This window comes from Epargyreus clarus, unplaced genomic scaffold (genome assembly GCF_041222505.1).
Source record: "Epargyreus clarus isolate Ecla_fem2 unplaced genomic scaffold, WU_Ecla_fem_2.2 ptg000017l, whole genome shotgun sequence".
In the NCBI taxonomy this organism is placed as follows: domain Eukaryota; kingdom Metazoa; phylum Arthropoda; class Insecta; order Lepidoptera; family Hesperiidae; genus Epargyreus; species Epargyreus clarus.
This window is the reverse complement of record NW_027332225.1, coordinates 9,644,310-9,657,215: the sequence shown is the minus strand read 5'-3', so window position 1 is coordinate 9,657,215 and position 12,906 is coordinate 9,644,310. Positions and strand designations below refer to the sequence as shown.

Genomic DNA, 12,906 nt, shown 5'->3' with positions numbered 1-12,906 from the left:
CTTCCTTTACTTTTCAAGGATGACGTAATAAACTTCTAATTAAAAAATTAAGAACTTTAAAAAATCAGAGCCTGGTCTCAAACCCGGAACCTCCAGAATGAGAGACTCGTGTTCTAAACTTCTAAGCGACCATTGCTCGTTCAGCTGAATATATTTATGTGTAAGTAAAACAAAAGCTATTATGCGCAGTTGCAAAAATAGTAAAGAAACTCACCCAAAACATCGACACATCCGATCTGCTTCTTCATCGTGCTGGTATTTATTTGACACATGTAGCATCCTCGGTCCTCAACCTTGAGGGGTCGGATGTGGAGCTGCCAGGACCCTGGGGAGTCGTTGGTGACAGCGTAACGTGAGCTGTGCGTCACTAGGCGAGTGTGCAGAGTGAGGATAGTCTGGTCATCCGCTCTGATCCACGCCACCTTTGAGAAGAAAAGACACAAATAAATTAACTAACCCCAAGATTTTCTATTTTTATATTTGAAGTACCAAACACATCATCCTACAGAGGGTAAATTATTTAAACGCCAATGAAAATCAATTTAAAATAAGACTTTTAATACATAGTTACCCATGAGAACTTAAGTTGGAACGCTTGGTGTCTATATACCTTTGAAACCAGAATATGACAGCGCTTAATTGTTTTTATTTGGCGTAAATAGATGTGGCTCATTCCTCTAGAGTTAAACCCTGAAATGTCTATCTTTCGCTTTTATCTTCTATTCTTTTCTAAGCATTGAACCTTCTATTCTTTTCTATACAATTGAATTTTAAGCCATTGAACACATTTCACCGAAATTCTCCTAACTTCTAAATACCAAATTTTAGAAAAACAAAGGAGAATGCCCATTCTTGGTACTGATTTTTCTCATGCGTCAAAATAAAAGTAATATTAAAATTATTTTTTGATTTTTTTAGATAATTTGTCGATCAGAATAGTTTCTTTGAACAGGAGATTCCATTTAAGATAAAATAAGACGAAATGTTGATTGTTATTCTTAAAAATTAAAATGGTGGTATTTTATACTCGGAATTCAATAAGATCTATTAGTGTTTTGACTAATGATTTTTCTCATGGGTCAAAATGAAAGTAATATTAAAATTATTTTTTGATTTTTTTACTTAGTTTGTCGATCAGAATAGTTTCTTTGAACATGGGATTCCATTTAAGATAAAATAAGACGAAATGTTGATTGTTATTCTTAAAAATTAAAATGGCGGTATTTTATACTCGGAATTCACTATTTTAGGTTTTTAGGATTATTTTAGGTTTTTTTACCTACTACCTTTAAAAGTAAATGGAATATGTTAATCGAACTACATTATAGGTACCTACTATCAGTTAAAACCGACTAACCGATCTATCGTCGGATATTTTCGATTTTGAGGTTATGTAACATTTCGGTAAATAACTTCAGAACCCGGGTGCTGATCAAAAAAATAATTATTGGTGGTAGTATTTGGTTAATTATACATCGTCCACAACAAGTTTCAATTTGATGCAACTCTGGACGGCGGTCCATACTTTCATGGGCATTGTCCTTTAATTTAATTTAATTGAGCTGAAGAAATACAAGAGATGTTATAAGAGATTTTCCTTTTCTTTTATACAAATTCGCGAAATTTACAGTAATACGGTTTCATTACACTTCTGACTAGGCATGAATACGATTTAATATTGGACGGCTTATCCAAATTGCTTTTTGTTTTATTTCATCATGACTTCTTATACTACCTGTTTAGGCTGGATTTTAGGATTCTAATTAGGTAAGATAAATAAGTTAGTATTTAAGTTAGATTATTTAAATTTGGTCACATAGTACAAACTATTCATATACATATTCACCAACTAGTTACCACGCGATTTATAAATAGCTTTTTAACCGACTTCATAATACCCTACTGCCGTGTATGGACATCTATGCGTGGTAATCAACTCCAGATAAGATTACATTAATATCTGAGGCTGGCTATAAGTGCGTTGCTACTTGTTACTCCTGAAAACTAAGCAGGAATAGGATAAGTTTGCCTTATTTACCGGTTAGGGTAAATAAGAAAAACTTACCCATGTTCAAAACGTAACACATCAGCGCTTAACACTGATGTTATGAGGCAGAAATATAAGGAACAAACATGCAAAATTTAATGGAGCTAAACCCATTGGGTTAAGGTTAGCGTTTTCTGACTTTACGTTTTATTATGCTGATAAAACATAAGAATAGCTAGCGGTTAATATAGAAAACAGAAAGAAGAAGACAGATGCTTTAAACCATCAGCTCCATTCCTTTATATCTGAAATAGCAGCTATAAATTTCATCCTAGAATATTTCGTAAAGCTTAAAATAAATACACTTTTGCGGCAACCTTGTTCCAGACAACAGCTGTTACTTCTTTCATTAGATGAGACTGCAGTTGTATTTTATACGCTCAATGCAGAAACTGTAAATAATAGTTCTCTTTTAATATTCAACTGTAGGTTAACGTCGCCGTTGTACTAGATGAAAATTGCAAGCGCCGGGAAAAATAGAATGAATTGTTTGTTGTTACCATGCCTGCTTGTGTTACAGATAGGATTTTACTGAGAGTACTCGGTTTAATAGACCGTGAAATTATAAAAAGTAGAGAAACAAATAGGTTTGTGGGTCTCCTGATGGTCTGTCTCGGTAGTCCTGGGAATAGAGCTACGATATACCCTGCCTGTCGTAAGAGGCGACTAAAAGAGGGCTTCCGTGGTTGCGGGCGGCAAGAGTGGCAGTTCGAACCGTCCAGCAAGCGATCCCGGGAAGGATGGCGGTATCTGTGATCGCATATCATCGTAAACACTAGATGGTGTGGAAGGAGCGAAAACTGCTATTTTGAAGTTTTTCCCCTCGTAAACAAAAAAAAGGTCTCGTGATGGTCACCGCCCTATTAATTAAGGTGCATAATAATCGACTGCATATAGACGCATAATTATGCCTGATGACGATGTCAACGTATCGTCTATTCTAAAATATGTTCTCACTCTTAAACCATCACCACTCAGAGTTTTCCCACGATATGATGAAATTGGCACAGATTTCATAAAATCAAAATAATACATTCACTTTTTATAGTAAAACTTTTTATAGTTTTTATATTAAAAATAAGCTTAGACATATAAAAGTAAAACCCACTGTAAAATACTCTACAATAACCTAACATAGTTTGAACAGGTACTACAATTCACTTTGTCACTTAAATGTAGTTTACCAAAAAGTTACTATCAGCAAAATCCATTACCGAGTTGGTACCTTTATAATGCAATCCTTAATACCGAGGATCGTTAAATAAGCTCTAAATTCATACTGCGGCAGAAATTCAATAAAGAGTTCATACTAGTTTTAATGGCTGTAAGTGGAGAGTACCAAGCTAGTTTCGCAGAGTAGATTGGAAGCTCAATCATTAATGTAGATGAGGGTAAATTGAAAAGAGAAAATTTGCATGCTCCCACAGTTTACTTATACTTTGAACAAATCGTTCGAGCGCATTATGCTTCGCGCATATCGAATGCAAATTCCAGATACGAAGTTCTACGTTTTCCTAGATTGTCAACTTATGACGTAATCAAAGTTATTTCATCATAAGTTGAGGTATTGATTTCAATGGGAATCAAATAGTGATACTCCTTTTGATACTACTATGCATTTGAATACCTTTGATGTAAATGCCATTGACTTCAATAGTTGACCTATCTGTATATCTTTAGTCTTGCAATTTGCTGTTTGCTTTTGGTGAAATTACAATCTTTGTTTATAACAGTGAAATCATCATTAGTATTGGTGAGATTGTTATCTATAATGAAGGTATACTTTTATACATACTTACATAACATTCGTTTGCCTCGACGTAACACATTTTCCTCATACCGAGAAAAATCAATTGTGACGAATCAAAGTATATTAGCAGAGATGACAGCGGGCCAAGCTTGTAAGTGACAGACGAAATATTGTAGATTTAGTGAAGAATAGGGAAGGAAACGGCAAATCGTAATGAGATAACGTCCCGATGAAATGCAAATGAATTTGACGGTTCGACGGACAGCGCGAGCTGGCTCGACGGATTGGGAATAAATTGGAGTAGACGCCGGAATTTGTACGCTCATTTAAGAAAATACATTCCGACTCGATTTACAAATCACCGTTTTACTTACATTTATTATTTACACAGCAGCTGAGTATAACGATGAATCCGCACCTTCCGATTCTCTCATTTTATTGTATCTTCTTTAAATAGCTGTTTTCTGTATCTCCAGTTATATAGTAGTATCCAGGTAGTTCTCCTTTGATTATGTATGAAATGCCGCATACCATCTGATTCATTTCCTGTTTTGCTTCTCACACTTAACAGGAAACTGCCTTCTCTTTTAATGTAACAAAATTTTAGCAATATTTTTCCGCTTTTATGCTATTACAACACAATTATTATCACAACTTTAAACATTTTATTCTTTTATTGTGGTACTCTATTCCACCACAGTTGTTGAGTTCTTTAGAAAATTGGTAATTATTATGTAATTTTGCTTAGAAATTTTATTAAAATCTATTTTTTATAACCAAAAAGTCTCAATACCACAAATGGATGTGTCTCAATTTTCGCTTCTCAACCAAACTACCCCAAAGTTGTTCCGCAATTCTTCAAAAGTTTGAACAAGTTACAAAAGCATAAAGAACAAGGAACGTGATAAGGTCACGCTAGAGTTCTCAGAAGCCATAACTCAGGATGTGAAAAATATTTTACGTGTTTTTCAAGTTATGAGGTATGAGATAGTGCCTACTTTTCCTACCATTTGGGAATTACTGTTACAAGTTGTCCATGAAATTCACATAAATATCCTTTTGGCTCTGCCTGTCTCTGCCTATTAGCTTCTGGTTTTCCTTTCCAGTTTATTGCCCAGAGGAAAGTATAGGTGCGGCAAATGTATAAATTTTTAAATTATTTTTTTAGTTTTTAGAGCAGATTATTCCAGTTCGTTTTTTCAACGAAACCATTTTATAATGTAAAGTTTAAAGAAAATGTCGTAATCCTAATCGATAACGGCACAGTTACCAATCTGACTCCAAATTCGTAGTAATTAAAAAAAAAAAAGTTTTAGGGCTAAATGACTGCAAGCTGACTAGTTCGACTTAGAGCGCCATATACCTATTTATGATCTTTAGAGAAAATGCAAGTCTAGCGTTAGGACTCTATTTATTTACTTGGACTGTGATCATACCCATTACAAGCCAGACTCTAATCCCGCGTCACAAAAACAAATCGTTGGGTCCAGAGCAAAAAGATAAGTATTAATTTATGAAGGCCAAGTGTCATTCATTTGCCGCGAACAATTTGTGTCCTGCGAGTGTCGTTTCAACATCATAATCCTATTTGAATTTCTCAGTGAGAGCTTTAATAAAACGCATTAAATTCGTCCCGAAGACGGTAAAAAATATCGGAGCGAGCTAATTTTTTGTTACAAAAGCTAATGGCGCGAAGGACGCTTACTTCCGTCGCTTCAACGAGAAATACACTGCTACGTTGCAAGGAAAAATGTAGTTGTAATTTTTTATACTCGGTTTAAGAACAGCTCGTTTTCTCGTAGACGCGGCGATGTTAATTTATTTAGTGTCTTCTTTTCTCTTAGGTACTCCTGTAAATTGCATTTTTGCTGGATAAGAAATTAGTTTGCTATGGTCCTTCGAGCCGCGATATGACAGTATACTGCCATTAATAATTCTTGCACTCGGCGGTGCATTCTATTTAATGATACTTTACTTAACTTAGTAAATAAAAATCACTTTCCGCTAATATTTCCAGACAAGAAAAAATGTGTAATTAAATGCCGATTGAAATACTAATTGAAAAATTACTAAATAGGAAATGAGTAACGTAACGTAAAAATAAATAGGTAACGAGGGAGGTACCACCATATATTTTAGCGTGAAATAGTTCTGCGTCTCGGTGGAAGGGTAAGGTGCAGTTAGGCAGTGATATTACCACCACTCCACCTGGGATTCCTTGCTTATTTGGTACTTTAATGTTAAAAAACTTATAAACGACTTATATAAACTAACTATTTTTAAAAATAAAAAGTGGTCTTAAAACTGACTAACTAATCTCGATCTTTTCATCAAAATAATGAAGAAAATATTTCAAATCTTCGTAACTAAGAAATCGCATATTTCTTATGTCCAGGGTAATATTTTCCGTTTTTCCGCCATCAAGTTTTTGATTTATCTTACTCTTCCATTTCATATTATATGCGACAGGAAAAGATTCCTTTCCTATTCCTAGTTTAATATCTTAAAGGAATCGCTTGGCGTTATCCTTCCTAAATCTGCCGTGACTGATCGCATTTTCCCTATTTTCTTTTCTTTTTGTTATACAATATGACAGTTACTTCCAAATTATTTTTTGTCATACCAGCGGATGACTGACTACCTATTTACTACTTTGCCTGTTTTGTGGCTTTAGCTACTACTGCTTGAGCAACTGGTAATTTTAGCGTTAAGTAGTGATTAGTACCATTGTTAAAACAGCTGTTAAACTGTACTTCGATTATTTAGTAGCTTATACATTGCTTAGACAATTGATTGTAAATTGCACAGCTCGTCAGTCGCTCAAATCACAATTTGAATGTCCAAGCAGTAGCGGCTTAATAACTGCTTTGTAGCTTAAGCATGGTAGCTCACGAAACAACTATCGTTGACTCGATAGTAGATCACGGGCGATGAGCCTTAATCATACTAATTATCATAACAACTGCTCAGTAGCTTATGGTAGCTCACACAACAGCTATCGTTGATTCGATAGTAGTAAAAGGGTGTCCAAGTCCAGCCTTAATCATACTAATTATCATACAAGTTGCTACACTTCAACCGTTTTAGAAAATATTTATCGCATTCCAGTTTATATTATTCTTTAACATAAATAAGTTGTAAATTATCCCTAATTCGAAAAATTAACTATCATTCCTCGAGTTAAAACTGTGTATACATAGGTATAGAAAAATAAGATTCATTAAGTTTCCAAGAAGGACTCTCGAAGACCTCGTCATAGCGATTGGCAAGTCATCGGGATCATCGGTAAAACACTGTTTAAATGTCATTAGAGTGATCGATCCCCGAAAGGAAGGGAGCTCGTTTGTCATGGAGGAGGACACTAAATGGATCCTCTATAAACGAGGGTTATTTACGGACCACTTTCCACTCAGGCCTGCAAAAACACGTGAAAAGAGTAAATCCAACAGATAAAATGTTTGCCGGAGTTTCGCATTGAAAGATCATTAATTTTGTTTTCTTCGCGGCCGCGGCCGGCTCGTCTGCGGGACTTTGCCTTATTGCAACCGTTTCCCCAGTGGTGAGAAATAAATGGCTTTTTTCTCGTTTTTCTTTGCTTTGTATATTCTTTTTTGATTTTTTTGCGGCTGCTTCGGTTATCGTTATGCCATCAGCGTTTGTTACTATTGTTATAAGATATTTTGTCAAGCTTCCCGGCATATTTATTAATAATTCTTAATTAATAAAGAACTTTCAATAAAAAGGCATAGGGTACATAATACATAAGGGTTCCTTTAAATCTACAGACATAGAGTGTGTCAGACGCGTACCGTAGAGTGTAGCAGACAAAAAATAATTGTTTTTTTTATTATTTTTTATTTATTTAAACTTTATTGTAAACCTAGTGGTTACAAAAGGCGAACTTAATGCCTAGTCGCATTCTCCACCAGTTAACCCTTGTTGATGGAGAAATGTTGTGGTGGGTGTTACGTTAAAAACAATGAAAAAAAACAATGCAAAAAAAGGGAAATGAAAATATATATATTGCGAAAAATATATACAAATACTTATTATATATACATATATATGTATACATATAAATAACTAAATATATACATTAACAAATTTACACATATTATGTAATCTTAATATATCAATAAATATAACAATATATAAATTGTTGTGAACAACGTGTACCTATTAATTACCATAACACAGCAGCAGACATGGGCCTGTCAAAATATTAAAATATAGATAAAAACATGACTTTGTTTGCCACGGCCCGTGATTCACACGTTGAGTGTAGATATAAACCGAAATCATGCAATCGGATCTAAGATTACCAAACACACCTAACATAGCGTTATACTAAACATACTCGTAACTAACAATATTGTTAGTTACCTGAAAGGGATAGCTGTCACTTATTGGAAGCTATTGTCAAGATAGCAACTGCAAACCTCACTGATATTAACTTGGTATACAACGGTGCTATATCTGTTGCATACACTATAATCTAAATATACATAACTCAAAGGTGACTGACTGACATAGTGATTCGGGCTGAAATTTGGCAAGCAAGTAGATGTTAAGAAAGGATTTTGATCAATTTTACCCCCAAGGGATAAAATAGGGGATGAAAATATCACTTCGTAACGCGAACGAAGCCGCGGGCCAAAGCTCGTTGTCTATAAGTAAGGCTAGTAACAAACTAACGATAGTGACCCAATATACAAAGGAGCGTTAGTTCATGTCGGCGTTCACCGCCGGCTGTCGCTAAAGTTAGTTGGCGACAGACGATGGTAGTGGTCACTGAAGACAAGCAGCGACTGTCTGCGTTAGTCGGCGGCAAGGGTTAGTCGCTCGTGTATTAACTTCCTAAGATTGGGTATCTCAAAAAATCATCATCTTAATCGGTGAAAACATCACAATTTACTCACAAATATAATCTAAATGAATAAACGCTTTCTACACTCACAGCCTCACACTAGGATTCCCTGTGTCGTGGATGCCATGGACACACACATAGACAAATACACAAACACCCAGACCCAGGAACAGAAATCTAAATTCATTATTTAGATATCAGTCTGGCCGGGGATTGAACCACGCGAGTCGTCGGAATCTGATGTAATATAGTAATACAACATGCTACACTCAATTCGGAACAATATTTTTAGGTTTTCCTTGTTACTTGCTAGTTAACGTACAAAAAAGGAGGTATTATATTCGGCTCTATTTATTTTCCTTAGCTTATGTACGAGTATTATCTTTTATAGAACACTTCTAATGTGGTGTATTTATGATTTAAAACGGTTGCTAACCATTATCAGTATATCTCCATTGTTCTTAAGATAAAAGATACACAGTTTCGGCGTTACCATAAATTTAGCTAGACACAAACTATTCCTTGTAGAGTACTAGACTCTGTTTAACATAATGGATGAAATATATTTCCTCTGCAAACAATACCGACATTAACATATATGGAGAGTTTCTTGAGAACCGCGGACGGATAGACAACCTAATTTGTATTATATTGAATTACATGCAACTTTCAGTAACTGTGTTTTACGTTTAAAATGTATTATCTATATTTAGTATTTAAAAAATATAAGAAAAACGTTTCATAAAAACCAACTTTTTAGATTATTACTCGGTAACACAATTTCGTTTTTCCAATTATTCTCATAATTTCCATTCAATTCTATTTGATACCCATATTATCATGGGATGCATAAGATAATCGATCTACCATCTTGGGGATGGGAGGGGATTCCGCCATAATGAATTTAGAATGACGTCACTGAGCTCATCTGGCTGGCTTTGTGTTCTCACCATTGTGTGTCAATGCCAACCACGGCACAAGAAATCCTAATGGTGGTCTAAGGGTAGAAAACGTTTAAAAAACCTCTATCAAAACTCGTTTAATATTAGAACAACCTGACCACACGCACACCCATTACAATAAGTTACTTAAAACTAAAACACTCATATTACTAGTAAATGTGCCGAAAAGTTCCACAGTTCTGGATAGTAATTTACTATCTTTCAAAAGCGTATTAACGTTGGACTCACCTAAATCAACAACTGAAGTAAATTAAATTCCAACTTACGAACTGTAAAGTTTCACGTAAGCATATTTCAAACAAGTTTTGAGACCAAAACGTTAGGTTTAAACCGCTTAAAATGACATAATCAGGACCTTTAGGAATATGTTTCACTTCATATGGTGGCGGGATAAGCTGGTTCGAATCCAGAGGCTCCATTCTTTTCTTATACGCACATAACTTTGAAAAAATCAGAGGATTTGAACCTCGGGCCACTCGATTGAGAGGCCGAGTTTCTTAACCACTAGGCTATCACTGCCTATACTCTCACGAACGGACACTCGAACGGACCTATCAAGGATAAAATTAATCATAGATGTAACCAGAACGGTAGCTACTACTTACCTCAGATAAACAGATAAAAATGTCATTTATGAGAGCTTTCATTATTCTATTGGTAAAAGAGAAGAGATGTTTGACACCATTAAACTGCTATTTAAGCAACTTTTATAGAGATATCAATGCGTGCTTACATTCCTGTCTCTAGCTGAACATCGCTTATCGCTTAAACGCTCATGATGGGGTTATGTTAATAAATAATTTTGTTTGCCAACTGAGACTTATGAGATTCAAATTGCACTCCGGAGAAAACTGAAACTTATTTACTGTGATATTGTCGGACGATATTGTACTATTTTAAGATCCTTAATAAATTTAGGACATGTAAACATGTTCGCATTATTATTGTGTCTTTGTTAAATCTACATATATCAAATTTATTTTCAAAAATGTTTTTTGTACTCAAACCAAACAAATTTTAAAAAACTAACAACCACGCTAAAATCGCACAAGGAAAATCGTTAATCCTGATTCCTGAAGATCCTGATGAAGATAATGGGATAAAATTATTAAAATCGTGTATTGTCATCGGTTATTGATAATTATTCAAAATTTTAAATTAATCAGACCCTTCAAAGTCAGTAAAAATCAAGTTCAAAGATTCCGTTACATACACACATACATAGATACAACCCAATCTTATAAAAGCGTGGTAAAAAAAACTTATTATAATTATACACTGAATATATTTTGAGAAAACTTGTATAGGAAAGTCAATATTTTGACATTTTTTTAAAGAAAAAAAAAAGAAATAATGTATGAATTATATATCTTTTCGTTCAAACCATTCGAAATGAATAGAGGTGCCTTGTTCTTACATGATACTTAATAATTTTATGATCATAATAAATAATAGTTAAAAAAAACTAAAAAATACGCTTTTATAAAAAATTCGACCAAAAAATGAAAAATAAATAATAGTTAAAAAGAACTAAAAAAACACACTTTTTATAGAAAATCCAACTAAAAAATAGAAAATATTTTTTTTTAAATTTGAATTAAGAATAGTGTAAATAAGATAAAAATATTTTTTATTGTAAAAAAAGCGTGGGGTGCATGGTGTCAATAGTTATAAATATTTTATGGATAGATATTGAATAGAAGGATTATCATTTTGATAATATCTTAAAAATCACCCCACGCTTTTTTTACAATAAAAAATATTTTTATCTTATTTACACTATTCTTAATTCAAATTTAAAAAAAAATATTTTCTATTTTTTAGTTGGATTTTCTATAAAAAGTGTGTTTTTTTAGTTCTTTTTAACTATTATTTATTTTTCATTTTTTGGTCGAATTTTTTATAAAAGCGTATTTTTTAGTTTTTTTTAACTATTATTTATTTTTCATTTTTTAGTGATTATTTTAGCGATTATTTTAACGATTATTACGTAGCGTATTATCAAGTTTATCTTTCGAATCAGCATCAGCACCTTTGCTTAGCAGTGCAAAAATGAATATTGGGTCATTGTTTAACACAGCTGTATGAAGTGGTGTTTTACATTGGTGTTTATTTTTATTGTTAACGTGAAAATCCCAGAGGAGTTGTTGAATGACATCCGAATTGCCAATGCTAACTGCTTTCTTTCATAATTTATACCATATCCCAGGTCCTCTATCTTGGATAAAAGTAATCACGGAAAAAGGATGATAGAGCATCTTTTAAAAACAGGCGCTGATGGCAATACTCAAGAGGAAAACGGTCAACTGCTTTACATCTAGCCATTTCAAAAGGACGTCGTCCAATCATCGATTTAATATTACAGCATGATGATGTTAATATCAAAAATAATTCTAGAATTTCTTCTCTTTGCGTTGCTGCTGCCTGCAGAGATTTTAAAACTGTTAGTAGTTTAATAAATTTTACAGCTCGAGTTAATAATATAAGTTGTGACTATGACGATGAGCTGAAATCATATATGCCTTTACATTTGGCAGCAAGAAATCAGCAGGTCAGGTCAGGTCATGTCAGGTCTGATCAGGTCAGGTCAGGTCAGGTCATGTCAGGTTAGGTTAGGTTAGGTGATCGGCGCGCCTGGTAGATTCCTTTATTGGTCTTAACGCAGACCTTCCGGGTCTCAGGAAAACAAAAATCGCTGATCCTGATTATCCTAGTAAGGATAACGGGTCAGAATGTTTAAAATATTGAATTTTCATCGGTCCTTAATAAGTATGCCAAATTTCAAGTTAATCCGACGTTTTGAAGGGGGTTAAAATCATGTTCAAAGATTCCGTTACATACTAACATACCAACATACATACGTCTGAAGCTAATAAAAGCGTATTAAAAATATGTATATTTTTATCAAACTTCGACCAAAAAACAGGAAGAACCGGAGCCATACCTCGTTTCTATATTACCTTTAAATAACGTCACATGAATTTATGTATTAGCAATGGGACCTCTAACGTCTCTTGTTTGCGCGGGATGGCGCTGTCAGATTCAATTTGTCCGGAATAAAATATTGTTGCAAATACTGTTACGGGGAATAGTTTTTCCCGTAAGGACTTTGGCAGCTTTGGAAATAGATACGTAGTTATCAAACTAGTACATAAACAATATACTTTTGTGTGTATGATTGATGTTTTTTTTATATAATATAGGAGTAACAGACGAGCATGCAGTCCATCTGATGGTAAGTGGCTACTGCCGTATTCCTACGTGAGGTCGGCCACAGATG

At 34.1% G+C, this 12,906-nt stretch overlaps 1 protein-coding gene across 1 annotated transcript in view; it reads right to left on the bottom strand.

The window, feature by feature from the left end:
- Positions 1–12,906, bottom strand: part of LOC140749133 (lachesin) — a 97,046-nt gene that overhangs the window by 24,441 nt on the left and 59,699 nt on the right. The window contains exon 5 of the mRNA XM_073082163.1: positions 215–422. Within this exon, the coding sequence (XP_072938264.1) occupies positions 215–422 (208 nt within the window). The remainder of the gene's footprint in view (positions 1–214; positions 423–12,906) is intronic.